The sequence below is a fragment of the Azolla caroliniana genome, unplaced genomic scaffold (assembly GCF_043228905.1).
Source record: "Azolla caroliniana isolate FFs.n. ecotype wild unplaced genomic scaffold, voAzoCaro1.0.p SCAF_11, whole genome shotgun sequence".
In the NCBI taxonomy this organism is placed as follows: Eukaryota; Viridiplantae; Streptophyta; class Polypodiopsida; order Salviniales; family Salviniaceae; genus Azolla; species Azolla caroliniana.
This window is the reverse complement of record NW_028230446.1, coordinates 9922511-9942491: the sequence shown is the minus strand read 5'-3', so window position 1 is coordinate 9942491 and position 19981 is coordinate 9922511. Positions and strand designations below refer to the sequence as shown.

At 36.7% G+C, this 19981-nt stretch overlaps 1 protein-coding gene across 1 annotated transcript; it reads left to right on the top strand.

The window, feature by feature from the left end:
* Nucleotides 1-3318: 3318 nt before the first annotated feature.
* LOC147857735 (endo-1,4-beta-xylanase 3-like) lies at nt 3319-10475 on the top strand. Its single transcript, XM_087326821.1, has 8 exons — nt 3319-3431; nt 3582-3922; nt 5137-5317; nt 5392-5732; nt 6329-6503; nt 7595-8131; nt 8666-10093; nt 10133-10475. Exons 1-7 carry the CDS (start codon nt 3417-3419, stop codon nt 9806-9808), a joined length of 2733 nt encoding a protein of 910 aa, XP_087182947.1. The 5' UTR covers nt 3319-3416; the 3' UTR covers nt 9809-10093; nt 10133-10475.
* Nucleotides 10476-19981: the final 9506 nt, after the last annotated feature.

Genomic DNA, 19981 nt, shown 5'->3' with positions numbered 1-19981 from the left:
TAACAATAGCAATATATGATGTAACTCCCCCATTAAGCATTACTCGAGACACTGCATCTTGTCCAAATATAAATATGAGGCGAGATATACGTGGTCCAAAGCCCATTTATGCATTAACCTGGAAACAAAGGACCAATTAACATGATCAAAAACTTTCTCCAAATCTAATTGCACCATAATCAATTATTGGTGAGTGTTTTGTGCATAATCCATGGCCATTTGAACATTCAACACATCATGCAATATATTCCTACCTACAATAAAACCATAGTGGGCAGGATGTATCAACTTTGGCAAATACTTTTGTAATCTATTTCCCAAGACCTTTGTAAATATCTTATACACCCCCCCCATCAATGAAATGGGTCTCCATTGATGAAATGAATCGGGAGATGCTGCATTTGGAACTAATTTAATTAGATCAACCTTCCAAGCTTGAGGCATACAACCAGAATCCCAACAATGTTGATACTCCATTGTGACACCCATTGTAAGTTATGTTTCTCACACATTTATTAATATACTTGTGTGTTTTCACAGAGAGAGAGAGAGAGAGAGAGAGAGAGAGAGGAGAAACACAAAGCTCGGAGATGTTGGAGAAGGACAAACACTAATTTTGATGTATCTTCTTGCTACGGTGTCCGTTTCCTTTGTTCTTTAGCTCGTTTCGAAGCCTGCACATAGAGCTTTCTAAAGGGTATCTACACGCATCATTTGGTGGTATTAGTAGAACGTTACAAGTAAAAATTCCATTCGATTGCATGCATCTAATGATCGCTTGCTTTGATTCCTTCTCCAACACAATTACTTGTAAGTGAGCTCTCTCCTATTTCTTGTCATATGGATGGTAGTGTTTTCATGAATATGGATGAGTCTCCAAATTCTTCAAAGGATGCATGCATGGTTGAGTCAGTATCAAGCCCAAGAGGGGATGGTAAAAGAAAACGATGTATTGGAGATAATAGTAATGACATGTCTTATGCTCATGCAATGTGACAAGATGATATTGAGAAAGATGATAGTCATTGGGAACATTTAAGATGCATGGCAAATATATTAATGGAAGATTGTATAAGGGAGAATGTGAAAGTTGCTGAGGAGTTTGTTGACGATGAAGTGGCTAAGGTAGAAATAGACAATAAGGAGTTTTTGGGGTCATTTGTTAATTTTTGTGATAAAGGGGTCATATTGTTTTTCACGGGAAAGATACCTTTCCTTTGGAGGGTCAAACAATGGTTACGTGGGATTTTACAAGCTAATTGTCTTCAGGATGTTTATGTTGGTCCTCATGGATTTTATGAGGTTGTTTTGGTATCACAAGAGTATAAAGAGAAATTACTCAATAAATTGCTTGTTTTTTATGAGAAAAGTTTGGTTCATATTGTTGCATGGAGACCACTAGTGGAATATCAAGATATATTAAAGCAAGAGTGTCCCGTATGGGTTGAGGTAGAGTGCACTCGGATGGCTAGATTGGGTTTGATAACAGTTAAGGATGCTATGTTGGTTTCACAAAGAAGATTAATGGCTTTTCAAACAATAAGATCTACATTTCGTATTCCAAAAGGTTATAACTTTATTTGGGATAAGTTGTAACAAATACTATCTTTGCATGAGCCAATTCCTGATTTAGATGAGCGATCTCAAGAGCTTGATTGGAGGTTTGTTGGAAATAAGAGATTGACTATGATCTCAACGAATGTTGCTTATCACAAGTTGATTGACAAACATAAGTGGTTGGAAGAAAGGGTTATAAAGATATGGGGTTTTCATAAGCCCATTACTTGGTGGTTTCATGTGATCAAGGTAGGTTGGTGTTCTCGATTGATGCTACGAGCCAAGGTATTTATTTGGAGAGTTATGGTTGGAGCTTTACCATTAGGGGATGCATTAAAAAAAAGAAACATTACTAAAGGATTATGTTTCTTTTGTTTGGTGGAATTGGAACATAGTAGGCATCAATTTATTTCATGCCCGATGGCAAGGATGGTTTGGAGGTGTATCAATTTAGTGTGGAAGTCTCTAACAGGAGTAAGTATATCTTCCTTCAGTTGGGGTTTTTGCACATATGGAGAACAATGAACCGATGCCTCATTTTCAAATTATTTTTGAGTTCTTGAGGTATTGGGGGCTATGGTTCAATTGGAATATGCGGAATGCCTTCATTTTTTATTCGCAAGTTGGGGTGAGAAAATATGTTCTAAAGTTAAAAGGACTTCTTTTGTGGCAATTGACAATGCTAGAGAAGTCACAAAATCTCAACCAGGAAGAGAGAGAACTCTGCAAGCTCACATATCATCATACTCGCCATTTGAATTGGTGTGTAGGGTGGCATTGAGTTTGGTGTCATAGTATTCTTTAGATCCCTTGATAGAAGGGTTCTATACTTTGTAGTAAGTTAGTCATGGTGGTGTTTTTTTCTTTCATAATGAAAGCCATTATTTACGAAAGAGAGAGAGAGAGAGAAACATGTAGATTGTGTGTGTAGAAGGGTGAGATTAGTTCCGAGAATGTCACCCTCAAACTGTTTCTTAGATTTGTGGAATACAAGACTAGACTTTGGCGAACGGAGAGGGTGATCGATGATTGGTTGCGTAGGCAATGTTTTAGGGTTTATGAAGTTGTATGTATGTATGTGCAAACACAACATTAATTGAGCGAACTAAGGTCATCGAATCATGCAAGCAAGTGCTTTTACGATCTACTAGCCCATGGAATGAATGACATTACACACCTCCTTGTATAATCAATCTCTCGATTGGAATGAAGTTGAGGTGGTCCATCATAAGCTATGCTAGGAAGTCTCCGATTGCGTCCATCGTGTGTCATTGGCTTCTACGATTGCGTCCATCGTGTGTCATTTGGCTTCCACGATTGCGTCCATTGCGTGTCATCGGCTCCGATACATACATATTCATATGATCCCTGCAACCCAGAGGATATGGGATCACAATCATAATCATAATAATAATGATTGTCAGGAGCCAATGCTATGAGTTTAGTTTAGTTTTAGGGTTGTTGAGAGATGGTGCAGAAGGACAGGTCCCTCATCTAGTAGAGTATGTATATGCAATCATCTCTTGTCAAGATACACAGTATATGGTGTATAGCTAGGGTTGGAGAAAAGGTTTTCATCAGACAAGAGAGGTACACTCTGCAAAGTGGGTTTGCTTTGTTTTGTTTCATCACCATATTTCCAGGTTTGAGAGAATTTCTCACCAAACGCTAAACCTTCATTTTCTTGTGAATCACTGGGTTTGATATCCTTATATCGTGCTTTTTTAACTGTAGTGTGCAGTAAAATAAATAAGAGATGAATATTACATTGACTATGATCACCATTATATGATCTAGATCCTAGAGGAGAAGCATCTGATCTATGGAGGAGGATTTATAGTGTTTGCTGTAGATAGGAGATGGGAGTAAGATCTGTAAGTTGACTGGATTACGTTCTGGGATCGTGCCAGAAAAGCAAACGTCCATAATATTAAAAGATCTTATTCATCTTGTCTTTATACAACTGCATCATGTTGTGCGCTTGGATTTGTATACTGATCTAAGGATTTCTTTTATTATTAAAGAGTCAACCTGTTCAAATGGATCGAAACATAGTTTTCAACCCCAATTTCAATCTAGGCATTCGAGGCTGGCACAGCAACTCATGTGCTGCATATGTCTTACCCTCAAAGAATCGTGAATCAGGATCCATAATAGATGGGCAGTTTGTATGCCTTATCACGAAAAGAAAGCAAACCTGGAATGGGCTAGAACAAGACCTTACGCCGCAACTACAGTTGAATGTAACATATGGTGTGACTGTTATGGTAATGCTTCCGAATGCATCGGGAACAGCTATAGATATTAAAGCAACCCTACGGCTGGAGAATCCTAATGCACCAACAAAATATCTATCAATTGGAATGTATGTTCTATTCTTCTCTGACCTTTTTCTTCAACCAAAGCTGAATCTGGATTATATGTGTCAGTTAAGCTGTCTGATGCAAATAAATTCTATGGAGGGAGGAAATACTAATATAGGAGGCTTGCAAAAAAAAAAAGACAAGCATTAGCATGTCAGCATTCCTTTCCTTTGTTGTTATTTCTGTTTTTATTGCGAGATGAAAATATGTAAAATTCAGTAGTCACTAGATTATGTAGAACTTTGTAAATACATTTAACTCCATAAAAACTGGCACTGTCATAATTTCATGGGATATATAACCTATGCATATGATGCAATTTAGCATACCAGGTGCTTGATATTTAGTGTTGACGAAATATTAGCATCATTTGCTTGTCATGGGAAGCTTATTGCAATGAAGCAGGTCTACATGTATTTATCCTTTTGATTAATCGAGACTTAGTTGATGCATTGGATAAATAATTTAGAGAATGATGCAACTTTCACACATTGCCCATGGGGTTCATTATCTAGATGATGTAGAGGTTTGAGGGACTGTTGGTTGCAATCGACAAATATATATCGATACTATTCCCTGTTTGGAAACTCATATAGTGCTTCTATATGCCCTTTTTACCTCCTTGAAACAAGACTATAACCTTTGTCATGAATATATATATATATATAAGGATGAGGGTTGATTCATACGCTTTGATATCTCATCAATTGTGGAGATAGGAATAGTCATATTGGCTCTGATAATTGTACACCCGTTTTCTGAAATTCCTGAAGCTCAAACTTAAGTGACAAGGGTAAGGTAATTAAAACAGTAGTCACTGGGATCTTTCGTAGTTATTTATACTCTTGCATTTGATATTTGTACATTGGACTTGTGGATAAGAACAATGCCATAAAGGGAGTTTTCTTTTGAGTACCATGTTTCTCTGTGGAAAATGTGATTAATTTGCAGCATGCTTTGAACTAACCTCTTTTTAAGCAATAAAGAATGATGATTGTACCACTAATCATTAATTCTGTACATGCACCATATTTGTTTGTTGCAGGCTGCATTAAAACGACTAAGCTCTAATTTAATGACATAGTCTTGCATGAGGTGTCGCCTTATATGAGAAGAAACATACGTACTGAATTTCTTTGATAGAAGCACCTGCAATTTTCGTGTCAGGTAGATGAGAAATTCTATGATTTTAATCAATTTTTCTGGATGTCTACAGAGTGAAGGCTTCTAATATAGAATGGTCAAAGCTTCAGGGAAGTTTCCAACTTGATCAAATCCCAGAAAAGGCCATTTTCTACATAGAAGGTGCTCCTGTGGGTATAGATATCCTTGTGAAACTTGTAGATATCAGGCCACATGCACCATCTGAAGTGCAAAAGGATGTTTTGATGACAAAGGTAAAATTGCATCACCCCATATAATGATTTATTTTGTTTGCCTGCCCCTGTAACATTTCCTTTTCTAACATCAGAATAATCATTGCGAGTTCTCCGAAGAAAAGGTGGAGATTGTCTTAAAGAATCCAGATTTTGAAGATGGTTTAGAATATTGGTATGGTAAAGGATGCAAACTGTCATTGGTTGATTCTTCAATTTTTAAAGAGATTTCAAAGAAGTATATCGCTGTCGCCACTGATCGAACAAGTGAATGGCAAGGTGTAGAGCAAGATATCACTGGAAAGCTAAGAGCTTACAAAGAATATAAAGTTTCTGCGTTAGTCCGAATTTATGGGGGTATGTTTTCAGCACACGTACTAGCTACACTTTGGACAAAAAATGAAGCTGGTGAGGAACAATATATAACTCTTGCCAAGTAAGAAGTCTACTGCTATTTCATCATTAAAAATTCATGAGGAGAGAGAAGCTTTAGGCTTTTCACACTAACTCTAATACCTTCGTCAAGTACCGTCCATCAAAATAAGTGCATAAGCCCTCATGGAAAATATGGATTTGGTAGAGAAGTTTCTTGAGCTTTTTTATTGGACCATTACAAATGGTTTTGGAATCCTTCTTGTAAAAAATGCAATACTAAATGATTCATTTGCATCTAATGTTTGGAAAAACATTTGAGATATCACAACAGCACATCTTTATGGACAATGCTAACTATCAATCAACCAAGTTGCAATACATTTCAAATCCATATTAATGTTCCAATCTCCAACTTTTAAGCCTTTTTGACAATTCTTTTATATCTTTGAGAGTCATTCTGTTCTGTCTATTCTCAGCAAATTTTTCTCTGGTCTTAAACTATGTGTGACATTCAAATTCTACTTCTGATAAAAAGAACGTTTATATGTTCCTCAGCTACAGAGGTCATAGGTTTGAGGTGATTTTTCATAGTTTATAAAGTATCAACACCATATTGAATGCGCAGTTAATTATTCCTTTATTTGTATCATGTAATAGGGCTCTGGCTTCTCCAAATGGATGGGTTCATCTTGAAGGGAAAATGCTGTTGGATCATACACCTGCAAAGGCTGCTGCATATATAGAAGGTCCACCTGCGGGAGTAGATTTGTTCATCAAAAGATTCAGTATTTTTTCAATTGCAAAAGATCCACCTATAAGGCCTACTATAAAGGTTCGTAGTTGTTTCTTTCTTTGGTGTGTATGTAGTGATATATATATATATATATATATATATATAAAGATATATATATTTCTAATTGGATTGGAATGATACTATTAGAGAAATAATTGATGTAGTTAAGCGATGGGATTTCCATATTGTTAAAAAAGGGTATGTGTTTGTTTTGAATAAACACCCATGCTATTTTAACTCAAGAAACCTTGGATATAACATCTGATCTTAGAATTAGAATTCTGGGAGAGATTCATTATACTTGTGCATAATTTGTATTCAATATTTAGTGTCCCAAATGGATTTGGGAAATAATTATCCAGCAGAAAAGGTGGCCAGATGGTCATTCCAATGGACTGAGGTACAACAGTTGATATAATATAACCCATTCTTGCAAAAAATAATAGGCCACTCTTGAGGTGATTCATTTTATTATTATTAAAATCATTCAACACAGGAGTACAATAAAGAACCGTTAGCAGATGGTGATTCAATGGAACCTATAGAAAGCATCACGGTGCGTGAATTAAACATACTGTTGGATTATCAACAGGACATGGGACATGTACCAATGATGTTTGATCCAGAATATGTGACGCAGAATAGTGGACATCCTTGCTGTGTATAATGTTATCTTTTTGCAACTTTATGAGTATCTACTTAGTTCATGTTTTCATGTGCATTAGTTCTCATGTCAGAGTATGTCTTCATCTCCATCTTCTGCTGTAATGGTATGCCTTATGCTGAAAGGTGCTGAACTGATTGTTCAGTGAACAGCTATGTAGTAATGCGCAGCTCACAGAAACTTCCATTCTTTTCAACTTTGTCAGTGGGATGCTAGTGTTTGAACTGGTGATGATTGTCTATATTTTTCCTTGGATGTGAATGTCCTCTTTAAAGAAGTTTCCAAGTCCCTTATTCTCCCATATTCTAATTCCTATCTATTTATGAAATTCTTACTTCATCCATGATTCATAATATTTTGATTTTACTCAAGTTTAGGTTGGATAATGCTTGTATTTTGAAGGCTTAAGAACCAGTTGCTGTTATTCCTTTTGCAAAATTAAATGGAAATTTTTTCGTTTTTACAGAATCCTCAATATGGAGTGAACATTGTGGAGAATTCTGGATTTCTAAACGGATTAAATGGATGGGATTGTCTTGGTCCATGCATTATTGAATTACGCTCTGGGGCTCCTTTGATTCTTCCACCATTAGCAAGAGAATCTTTGGGTTTTTCCCAGCCAGTATCTGGGGTTTACATAGTTGCAAAATTACGCACTTGTTACTGGGAAGGTCCGTCCCAGAAAATAACAGGAAAAGTTCAACCATTCGTTACCTACCAAGTCTCAGCATGGGTTCGAATCAGCGAGAACACAGTAGGGCCACAATTAGTAAATGTGGCGTTGGGTTTTGATGGAGAATGGGTTAGTGGAGGAGAAGTTGAAGCGGATTCATTTTGTTGGAAAGAGATTGTGGGTTCCTTTCGCTTTGAAACAGAGCCGAAAGATGTGCTGCTCTATGTCCAGGGCCCCTCTGCAAATGTAGATTTGATGGTCGCCAATCTTATGATCTTTGCAGTTGATAGAGCAGCTCGATTTGAAATGCTGAAATTGCGAACTGACAACGTGTGTTTCTCAACCTACATTAATTTTTGTTAAGATTATAAACAACCCAGCCTAGTTTATACTTTTGTGGTGGATGGGGAGTCAGACTCCAAAATAGGTTGAAACTACAAATTGTATTGGTAATGTGGTTCCACAAGGAATGAGTGGGGGATTAGGGCCCAGGGGCATATAGATATCTCTGAGTGGCCTGGTTCACATCACATGCGACAATCGTGCAGATGTGTCTAGCTCACATGCTGAAATCATCTGGCTCACTGTCATTCCACTTTTCAAGATGAAAAACATGCCATTTGTACACTGATCTGGGTTCCGTGGGAATTCTAGATCCCAGATGGGTCATCAAGGGAACAAATCATTTAATACCAAATCTGTAAGGACCTTTTGCTGTCAGGCCACCAGGATCCCAGTGATATCATAGAAAGTCCACTAGCTCTAGAACCTGATGTCAGGATATCATCAATACCATAGAAATTATTCTTGATGATGTAGATAACGTTGACATCTTCACTGTATTCTAATTTGAGTTTCCTGCAGGTGCGCAAGCGGGATGCTGTGGTACGAGTGAAAGGAAAAAGCGGAATTCTGATATCCAATGCTGTTGTGGATATCAAATACAAAAAACATACTTTTCCACTTGGGTCATGCATCAACAGTTACAGCCTCAAGCGGGACCAGTATTTGGATTTTTTCGTTAACAATTTCAACTGGGCTGTGTTTGAGAATGAGATAAAATGGGGTTGGACTGAAAAGGAGAAGGGAAAGGTGACATATACCGAAGCTGATGAGTTGTGCAATCTATGCATAGACCATGGCATCTTGATGAGAGGCCATTGCATTTTTTGGGAGGCTGAAGATGCAGTGCAACCGTGGGTTAAGGAACTGGATGGCAATGAACTAGCTATAGCTCTTCAAAACCGATTAAGCGATGTCGTTTCTAGGTTTTGTGGCAAGTTTGAGCACTATGATGTGAATAATGAAATGCTTCATGGATCCTTCTATAAGGATCGCTTGGGTGAAGAAATCTTGCCTTACATGTTTAAGCTAGTGAAGCAATTTGACCCGAAACCAAAGCTCTTTGTAAATGATTACCATGTTGTGGATGGACTGGATGCAAAATCATCTCCAGAAAAATATATTGATCAGATCAAAGGTCTCCAAGAGAAGGGAGCACTAGTTGGTGGCATTGGAGTGCAAGGACATCTAACATGCCCAGTGGGTCCGATCATAAGTAATGCATTGGATAAACTGGCAATGTTGGGCATTCCTATATGGTTTACCGAAGTAGATGTGGATTCACATAATGAATTCTTGCGAAGTGATGATCTTGAAGTTGTTTTGCGTGAGGCATACGCACATCCGGCTGTTGAAGGAGTATTATTGTGGGGATTCATGGAAACTGCCATGCATAGAGAGAATGCACATTTGGTGGATTCAGATGGTAGGATAAATGAAGCTGGAAAGACACTCATTGCTTTAAGAAATGAATGGCAAACATCGTGTAATGGAACAACTGATGATATGGGTTGCTTCAAGTTCAGAGGATATCATGGTGTTTACACTGTCAGTGTGAAGGATTCTAATGGAAAAACTATAGAAGGAGAGTTTGAAGTAAAGAATGGTAATGATATATTGGTTGTTGAGGTAGACATGGAAACGATGAAGGTTTTGTGTATTTGAAGTGTCCACAGAAACTTTGTTAATATTTGAAGCAATTTGAATGTACATTCTTCTAATCTGGTTCATTTCTAGATGAGAAACCAATGCATGAACGTTGCAATACGTGGGTTGAGAGTAACTTATTTCTGTAGCTCAATATTCAGCTTGTGAAGGGAAGAAAATGTGAGGAAATTAGCATTTCTTTGTCGGTTTCGTCAGAATGGCCATGATTCCACCACTTCGGGCATGTGTGAGGTCTTGTGGCCTGAATCACCAGTTGACTGTTTGCTGCTAATGTGGAATGTGGTTACAGCTAATGTGGTAGCAGTTATAATGTGGTTACAGCATAAACCAGGTATGCATTCGTACCTTGACGAACGTATGGCATGCTTCTTCCAGATCATCAAAGGCAGTAGATGAAAGGAAGCAGGCTTCCTCACTTCATTGGGGCCATTCTCTCCTTCAAATTGGTCAATTGGAGCAATTAAGTGGAGTGTTTTATTCTGCATTGCATCCATTGATATTGACGAATGAGTCAGATAATGTATCTGTAGTATTAGTATATATTTGTTTACAATCAACAAACAACTAGATTGCTTAGAAGTTTGATGGTTTTTGATACAGTTAATATGCACCCCATTTTTTCAGAAAAAGTTAAATAAATAAATAAATTTAAGAGCCTTGAGAATATTTTTAGCTCTTGTGAAACTATCTGAAATCCAATCCAATTTCAGAAAAAAGTATTTGTAAGATTCGGAATCATGTGACAACCAAGACCAGTTCACCATGTTTGACTGAAATCAGATTGAAAGATGAGACATATCTTGTACACCAGTTGTGTTGCCAAGTTAGTGAACTCTGAATCCTTGAGAAATATATTTATATGACTAATAATTGCGTTATTTGATCCTCAAGGTTGAGATTTATGGTGACTATGGAATTGAGGTTGAAATTTATTTGTTTTTGTTGGATTTTGCACAAACGTTGAAGATGTTACAGTTACAGGTGGAGGCTAATACTCGTGATGATGTTTGTACATCATTGTTTTGCAGAATGGTAAGATAGCAATACCTACAACTACAAGTATGCATTATTTTTCATGCAAAATGAAAAATCATTGCCTAATGTATCAGATAAGGTGATCCAGATGTCACACCTTAAACGTGAACAAACATATGCCCTTTGCAAGATTAAACCGGCTAATGCAGCTTTGTATAAGATTGTTTATTTGGATTTGAACCTTCACTAAAAAATACTTCCTGCTCTCAAGTGTTCAAAATAATGCTATCACATAAGGCAACAATATTAAATACAACTATGAATATAAGTGCTAATGAAGTCATCATAGATAATACTGGTTCACAATCATGCCTCAGTTATCCAAAAAAGCATCATTCATTCCCTTGCTTGTAATTTCTCAAATATAGAAGATGATATAAATATGTGGATTCACATGCTCTCAACGGAAGCAATGATCATTTTTGGCATAAAATACAAGGTTTGTTCCATGATGAGATCTAAATTTGTTTACAAGATTGTAACTTGGTTATTGGCTTTGTAAATCTACCAAAGAATCAAATTCTAACCAACATGGTATATTGGTTGCATCTCCCTACTTTGTACTTAGACAATAGGTGATCAAGTATGATGTATAGATATATTGCGCACTTAGTGGAAAAAATGTTTAGTAAGGATTCAACATATTGCTTTGCCATCATAAGATAGAATATTCTTGTGGCATTGATAATCTAGGGTTTTATTGGGTGAGATAAATCTCGAAGCCACCTTGTCACTAGGAATTGGCAATGGTTCGGTTTCAGTTTAACCAGTTTGGCCTTTTCCAAACCAAACAGGTTAAGCCTTAATTGGTTTAGGAACTAGTTTAGCCAAACCAATTAAGCATTAACTAGTTTGGAAACAAGATTGGCCCAAATCGGTTCGGCTTGGCTTCAGCCATCCAACCGAGCTCAAACTAGTTAAGGAAGCTCAAGCCTCAACAAAACCGAACCGAACTACCTAACGGTTTAATAATTCAGTTCAGTTCGCAAGGTCAAGGTATGGGCAAAGAATTAGCAAGGATGAGTTGAATCTTGATATGCTAACCCTAAACCAACAAAAAGATATAGCTCAATTGACAAGAGCTAACCCTTGGGATGATAAGGGATAAGATTTGAATCTTGTAATGGATTATAGGAGGAGTTTATAATGTGCATTATATAGGAATGACGAATGTGGTAGAATGGAAGGAGGAACTCACTTTTGCAAAAGTTGAGTGTTAGGGACTAGTGGCGATTTGTGCAACACATTCCTATTTTTGTTGAGGGCTCTCTTGAAGCCTCTAAAAGGATGGGAGTTCATTGCCAAGGATCAACATTTTGAAGCAAACACCTAGTCTTCATTGGTGCACGTTTGTTGTAGGATAACGAATCACGAGGGCATGTAAGAGACCTACAATGACAACAAGTGGCATGGTTGTCCATCATCGACTCACTACACTGAAACTAAAGGATCTCCTCACGACACTCTTTTTTATCTCTTTTCATTCCAATGTCCCAACCTTTCATACTAGATGTATTGGGGTTAGACTCCTTTTTGGGCAAAACAATTATTGTATCTTGGGATCTTGCGAAAAATTTGTTGGCAATTATCATTGTTATTTCTTAGCCTTTTTCTTTCTCTTCTTTCATTCCATTTAAGCAATCAAGTGCATTGTTAAGTTCCAAAGTGCATATTAGTAAGTTAACCCCTTTGCTAATTAAATGTTTGTGAGATCAAGAGAAAGCATAAGCAATGTTGAAACACTTGTTGGTGATTGGTACCAACCTTGCCAAGAATAGGTTGTATGCTTGTTTCACCTCACAATGATCTAACGAGAAGAAAATTGTTAGCTATGACTTCGGCCGGGTGATATTGGCACCATTATCAAGATGTGAACATGTGTCATCCTTGCAATTTAGTACCCAGGCTTCTATCCAAGAGTTGAGTTTGTGTTTGAGCTGGTAAGGAAGATCATGCCACTGGCCCTCACAATCAAAAGCCCTACTCACCAAATTTGTGATGCGAGGACTCCAACCAAAGAATGATTGTTGGAAAATGCTATTGTGTTTACGTTTTGCTTACTTTAAGCCACAAAAAGGGGCCAATTAGAACCCCCAAACTGGATGGATTCTAAACATGGATCTCAAACCTAGTTTCTCCCGCCAATTGGAGGATAGATTCAGTGCATCCATGTGGAAGGTGTGGTGTATGCATCAGCAGTTTGGGCTCCAGGACTACCATCTTTCATGTGGACACAATTAGAGAGACCATTGGTGATGATGTTATCACGCCAACTCCGAAGCAAATCGTCGGTCCCACATGACATTATTAGGGCTGAGTTCACTCTACCCCCTGTGTTAGTAGAAGCACTTTTTCAACTTGTAGTCTTTATCCACAGGATACATAACCAATCACTTGATAGAATATCCCATCAAGCCTTTAAGGCTTCTCGAGCATTGTATGAGTCCGGCTATACTAGCTCATGGTATGGCATGATGGTGAGTTGGCTTCTTGCCAACGGTCTAGACATTAATAACCTCCCCCCCCCCCCCCCCCCTTAAGTATGACCACACGACTGATAACACTTTAATCTCTCATGAGGACCATAATAAAGTAATACGCCAAGAAATATGGCAAATTTATACTCGGTATAAATGGATCACCCCACTAGAGCCACTCCCATCTAAAATGTCGTACTATAAGGAACACTTTATGCACTTCTCTAAGTTAGGTTTTATCACGCGACCAAGATATCTAGATGTATTCTTACCACATGCACTAAGGGTTGCCATTGGTCAACTTAGAATATCATCTCACCAACTTGAGATTGAGAATGGACGTACTAATGGAGTCCCTAGGGAGGAAAGGATATGTAGGTTATGCCACATAGAGATAGAGGATGAGTACCATTTTACATGCAAATGCCCCACCTATGCCGAGATAAGGGCAAAATACCAAGACATACTTGGTTCCTCTCCCACCCTCCCTAAACTATTAGATACACTAGATATAAAGAAATTAGGTAGATACATCTTAGAATTGAAACAACACAAAGAGAATAAGTTACAAAACGTTGATAATAATGTTGCTAATGTTCACCAACATGTAACAAATGAAGTTTTTCAGGAACAGGGGGAGACAATGAATGTCGACACACCTGCACCACTCGGGCTTTTCCTTGATGAAGTAGAAAATCAAAGGAGAACCAAACGCCCTTGGATGCCGGGTTCAAAGCAACTCGACAAGATGTAGAAGCAATAAAGAAAATAAGGGAATGTGAACTACACCGCCTAGAAGCCATGGCTAGGGCACTCTATGCATTGGGACCATGGGTCACACCCACACCAAAAACTTTTGATCTCCCACTTCTTTTTGAGAGACTTGGATGGAAATGAGATTAGGCTTAGTGCAAAGATTTGTACACTACTAGAACTCTCTTAGCTTAAGCTATTTTCTTTTATTTTAGTTTTGATGATTGGATAAACACTCATTTTTGTTGTAAACCAATTGTCTCATGGGCCAAATTTGGCCTTAGAAGACGTTAATATATTTTTCTTTCTTTCTTTCTTTCTTTCTGTGACATTAGACGAGGGATCAAGTGCGATCAACCTAACTTTGAACCTACTTGGCTCAGTCAATGTATCTTATGGAACCCATGTATCAGAGATGAATCGAATCAACGAATTGGATTAAGTAAGGGGTTGTCATGGGGATACATTGCGGAAGGTCCAAGAAAAAGTATAGAATGTTGGAGATGGTTTATGTCATTGCCAATACAAGACCAAGCCAACACACTCCATGGAATCAAGGGCGGATGGGCTATGAGATCTAAAATCATTAACACTCTACTGATTAGAGAAGTTGCTAATCAAAGGACGACAATGGAGAAATGGATAGGCTACGAGGAGGGCTCTTTGATCCCAAGAGGTAGGGAAACACCGGACAGGATCGCAAGCTCTAAATTGCAAGACAACGAGACACCAACACAGAATAAGGCAATTCGAGTACTAGCGTATATTGGGCATAAATGGATTGTAGATCCTGATCCTATCAAAGTACAACTAGATTGGCACATTTGTACTCATGAAAACACATGGTGACGTTAAAGGTCAATTGGGACCCCTTGCAATGGACATGGCATGATCCTTATGCAGGGCAAGGAAGCAAACCTATCCCTTTCTTTCAATTCACAACTAGATTGGGTCGCCATATTCTAGCTACTCAAACCGCCCGAGAACCGGTTGCTGCAAAGGTCTGGCACACATATCATGTTTCCTCATACAATTATCACCAAGTTTCCAATGGCTATTAATACATAGGTCACCACTGGTTGGTGCATGGCAATGTGGGAACCTTAGCTCTCCTAATTTTGTAGCGTGCACAAATGCAATAGAATCAATCTGACACGCTCTGTGGGACTGCCCTGAGTCCCATCGAATATGGCAAGGGGTTAGCCACTTATTGCAATTATGCCAGGTGCAAGGCCTAATCAAGTGGGGAAATATATGTTGGCTATCGTGGTAGGCCCCAGTTGACAGATACGAGCATCAGGAGGCGGGGATGGCTTTGGTGATAAAAGCACGAGAGGTTTTTTTCTCCACCATCGACAATGTCCACTCAAGTCCTATCAATGCCAAATCTCAAGTTATGTTGGAATTGGTTAGCCCAATAACTCTTTGAATTCTATGGAAACAATGGTGTAGACGAGTCTTCTCTAACTAAACCGCGCAGCCAATAGTGTTAATGCAAGAGATATGGAGTGAAGTTGTAGCCACTCTAAAGAGCCAATATGATGGCCTCAAGGGCGACTCTGATAGAGTTGAAAGACAACGACTAGCCTTCATCCAACAATGGTCGTCCTCCCCCTTTATTGAGTCAGTGGGCATCCACATAAGATGGACCTATCGCGTCCCTACAGGGATTTGTAAATAATAATCTCATCTGTAAAATTTTATAACTAATGGAAGGAGTTTTTTTTGGTTTAGGGTTAATGAGAGTCATTAAGGAAATAAGAAAATGAGTGCTCAAATCAACAATAGAAAAAATAAAGAAGAAGTTGTAAAGTTCTCTTTGTCTCTTTCTTTACATTTCTACCCACATTTAAAGCAAATTTTATTAAATGGATGATTAAAGGTGTATGCAACATGCCTCAATGTGGATCAAGAGGTAAGTGCAAGCTTGTTCTATAGAAGACAATACATATAGTTTCCAACTTATATCAAGGGGTCCTATAGTTACATTATTTAATTAGCTAGGGAACTAAGAGGTTAAAGAGGTGAGGACGAGATTATTATAGCATGTCATATTAACAAAGAACAACAAACACTTCAAACAAGGAAAAGGATCAACAAGCAAAAAATTTAGTTGACCAAAATCTTATATTAATTATTATGATTAAGTTTGATTGTTAAAATCATGGTCCCCAAGCCTACATGTTTGTTGTTATATGTTATCCATTGTGATATTATACATTTTGTTTATATCAAGACTTTTATAGTCTCTTGATTGGATATTGTCTTGTTTTGTTCTTCATTTAAGTATGAGCTTTTTGCAATATATTATTTACATTATACCTCCAGCACTCTCTATGGCCTAGTATGTATGGAGTGTGCACTAGTTTTCTATTAAAAAATGTGTACAATGATGATGGAGGAGGTCAAATCATCAACCAGTTGCGTTTGTAACAAATATTTTGTTTTCTGTTGAGATCATATTTCTATTAATCTATAGAAGATTTTTAAAATGGCTTTAGAAGGATGCCTATGTTAGTAACAAAATATTGGTATTTTGAGATGTTTCAAAAAATAAGACATTGGTGGAGCTTTATGGATTTTTTTAAGGAATCTTTAAGCGGAAGTCTACAACATTACCTATCTACAGTGCAATTGGTTTACTTCAAAACATACATTTTCAATCTAATCTAGAAACGAGGATAACTATAATCACTTCAAACTTTTCTGAGTCTCGCAATATGTAAATGTTTTTTTGTTCTGGCTTCATTGTCTTACAAACCAATATGTCGACAAGAGAGATCTAAATAGAAAGGAATAGGACCGACTACTTAATGAAACCAAAGACTAGCCATTCCATCATCATTGATCCCTAATGATGGAAACACGAATCTTTGAAAGTCAAGCTCCTACAAGCAACTCTTTTGTGAATGGATGGATTTTACTATACATGTGAGGGACAATTAATAATATGTACTTTGCATCTTTTCTTGACAAACCAGATGTGTGCAAATATTGCGTATTGTGGTTTCTTTTACAAACAACTCTTTTTGTAAATGGGTAGACTTTACAAATGGGGATGTGCAAAGTTGTAATATAATAATAGTTTTGTTCTAAGAGCCTAGTCTGAAAAGTTCTTGTAAGTTGTAAGTTGTAACCATAGTATAAACCATACGTACCATACGTGCATTCGCATTCGTGAATGTTTCAATCTTTCGCATAATAAAAACACCCTCAAAGAATGATAAATACCATACTTTTGGATTAACTATGTATTATGAGGTAAATACCATACTTTCTCGTCATGAATGGATGGATGAATTTATGGTTAGCATTAGCTTTGTTTTGGTGGGGTTGTTCTTCTCACCGAAACAACCATCAACTTTTGTATTGCTTATGATTTTATAATACCAGGGTGTATCTTTTGTTTTTAAAACAAAAAAACAATAAAAAAATGGGAAAAAAACAAAAAAAAACACAAGAATGTTTGAATAACATTCTCATTTGTTTTCTAACGTAGGAAAACGAATGTTATGCTAGACGAACACGAATTTTACGTACTATGCCTGTAACCCTTTCTATTCTTGATGAAAAAAATAATCATGTTTTCTTAAAAAATAAAGAGATGTTTTTGTAGAATTGGGTAACCTTTCTAATATGTTGACATTTTTGCATGATGTTAATTCATATATCCTCATTATTTTATTTTAGTTTAGAAGTCATTGTTACGTTAGCAAATAGGATGTGGTGCATCAAAATGGTCTATTCATTTCGTTTCTTGTGTATCAAAACTTATATTTTACGTGTTGGACAATGTTTAACAATTGAGCTAGGCCTACCTAGTACATGGTATTATTTAGGCACAAGACATACTTACCAGCTCTAGAAAGTTTAATAGTTTAATGGAACTTTTTACGGCCTTAGTATGCATGCTCATGTAAGAAAGACAATTAGTGGAACTTTTAACAATTTTAATGTCCATGTTCATCACATTTATCTTTTTCTTGTATTTTCATACACCCCTAAAGAAAACTTGGTTTAAGATATCCCCCACAAAACAGTTTAGAAATCACGAATATATATGTATGTTGGTAGTAATTGTCAACATAAAGTTAATATTACATGGTGTGTTGTTCTTTTAAAATCAAGAATTGACATGTATGTTGACAATTATTGTCATATGAACTTGCATACATGTTCTGCTATATGTCTATTGTGGACAATAACATGTAACAACTCGCTTATTTTTACTTATTCAGTTTTGACTTGGGAAGATTTTACAAAAATTCAATACATTATTGCAACTTTCAACTATTTCATTGGATATCAAATACCATAGCACACACACACACACATTTCCATTTTACAAACTAAGTTGCACTTCGTAACCTTTATTGATTCATATGGTATACCTAAAATTTACTTCATTGTTTTATTTAGTTCTTTTGAATATTATAGCATAATTTGTTAAGAGGCATAGTTCTTTGCTCGAATATTTTGCCATTGCTTATTGAGTATTTAAGCAATATATGCAATTATAAATTAATATAATAATGTTTATGACAATTTTCTTGATAACTAAAGCTTCCTTGATTACTCATGAACATTATACCATGACTCGTTCACACACTTCATTTTTTGGGGAAATGCAATTATGTGATGTAGTTAACATATTTAGTGAAAAAATAAAAATTTGTGATTGTTTCCTTGTTCGAATATCCATGTAATGATTGCAAAATATTTTTCCGGTTGTGTGTGCATGAATGATGTCAATCACTTTAAGCATTAAATGACGCCACGGAAACCCTTTTGTGCACACAAAGGTATCCTCTTTAATAATTAAAAGTTGAATTTCATCCGGTATCCCTTAAGTTTTCAAGGTGTTTTTTATTCTAGTTTAATCCCGAAGATATGAATAAATCCATAAAACTTTGGGACCTCAATTTTGTAATGTTTCAAACTATAATAAAAAGGCTAGAATTTCGAAACTCCTATCAATTTATTGATTCACTCATTCTTTCTGCTCCTCTTCCTTCCAATGGCGTTTGGCATTGATTGTTTGTATGCTCTCGCTCACAATTTTTTTATAGCATGAGCATAATATTGTTAGTGACCATTCATCATGTGCACATAACATTGTTAGCAATCAATCGTCACCAATGAACCTACAATGTGGACATTGTGAAATTAACTTTAGAGTGCAATCTTAGCCATTTTAATGTGAAAGCTTGTATTGTCGCAATGATAATGGTGGAAGATTCACCTATGACAACCCTTATGCAAGCCAAACAAAGAATGGAGTACTATCCATTACCACAAAATCATGACATGGTAAAGGAACAATAATCATGCTTTCCATTTTAGGAAAAATGTATGTTGGAGACATTTCCATTTATACTTCTATCAAGATTATTATGATTACGAGGGAAGCAAAGACCAAACATTACAAAACAAGATGAAACCTTATTGCACTAAAACAATAAAACTTTGATCAACTCATGAGATAGAAATAAATATAGCAAGTCATACCCTTTGGGTTATCCAATTAGTTTGTAGTTCTCAAATGAGAGTCTCATTCAATGGACATCCCGAAAGATTGAGGACAACTTCATGTATAGGAAGTGACAAACTTGGCCTTTTCGTGTCAGAGTTTTAGTGGCACAATCAATTAAGATTCCCTATGGTTTCATATTCGCCTACCATTGTTATCGTGATCAAGAAGGGTAACTGAAACATTTCCATTCTCAAAGTGGTTTATGTGGTAGAAAAAGAGGGATAATATGGTCCTAAAAGACTAGGGAACGACAATATTGACTATTTACAAATATGTGATGGCTCCTCTTTTTTTTGAAGAATGTTTGAAGGTAAACAAAGATGGGTTTTTTCCTTGAGAAAATGAGGGATTAAGTGTCGAAAAACAAAGAAG

Excerpts from the sequence above, each read along its gene's own strand:
- LOC147857735 (XM_087326821.1), top strand. Across the intron at positions 5,318-5,391 it reads AGGATGTTTTGATGACAAAG|AATAATCATTGCGAGTTCTC; the intron begins GTAAAATTGCAT and ends TTCTAACATCAG. Across the intron at positions 8,132-8,665 it reads TGAAATTGCGAACTGACAAC|GTGCGCAAGCGGGATGCTGT; the intron begins GTGTGTTTCTCA and ends AGTTTCCTGCAG.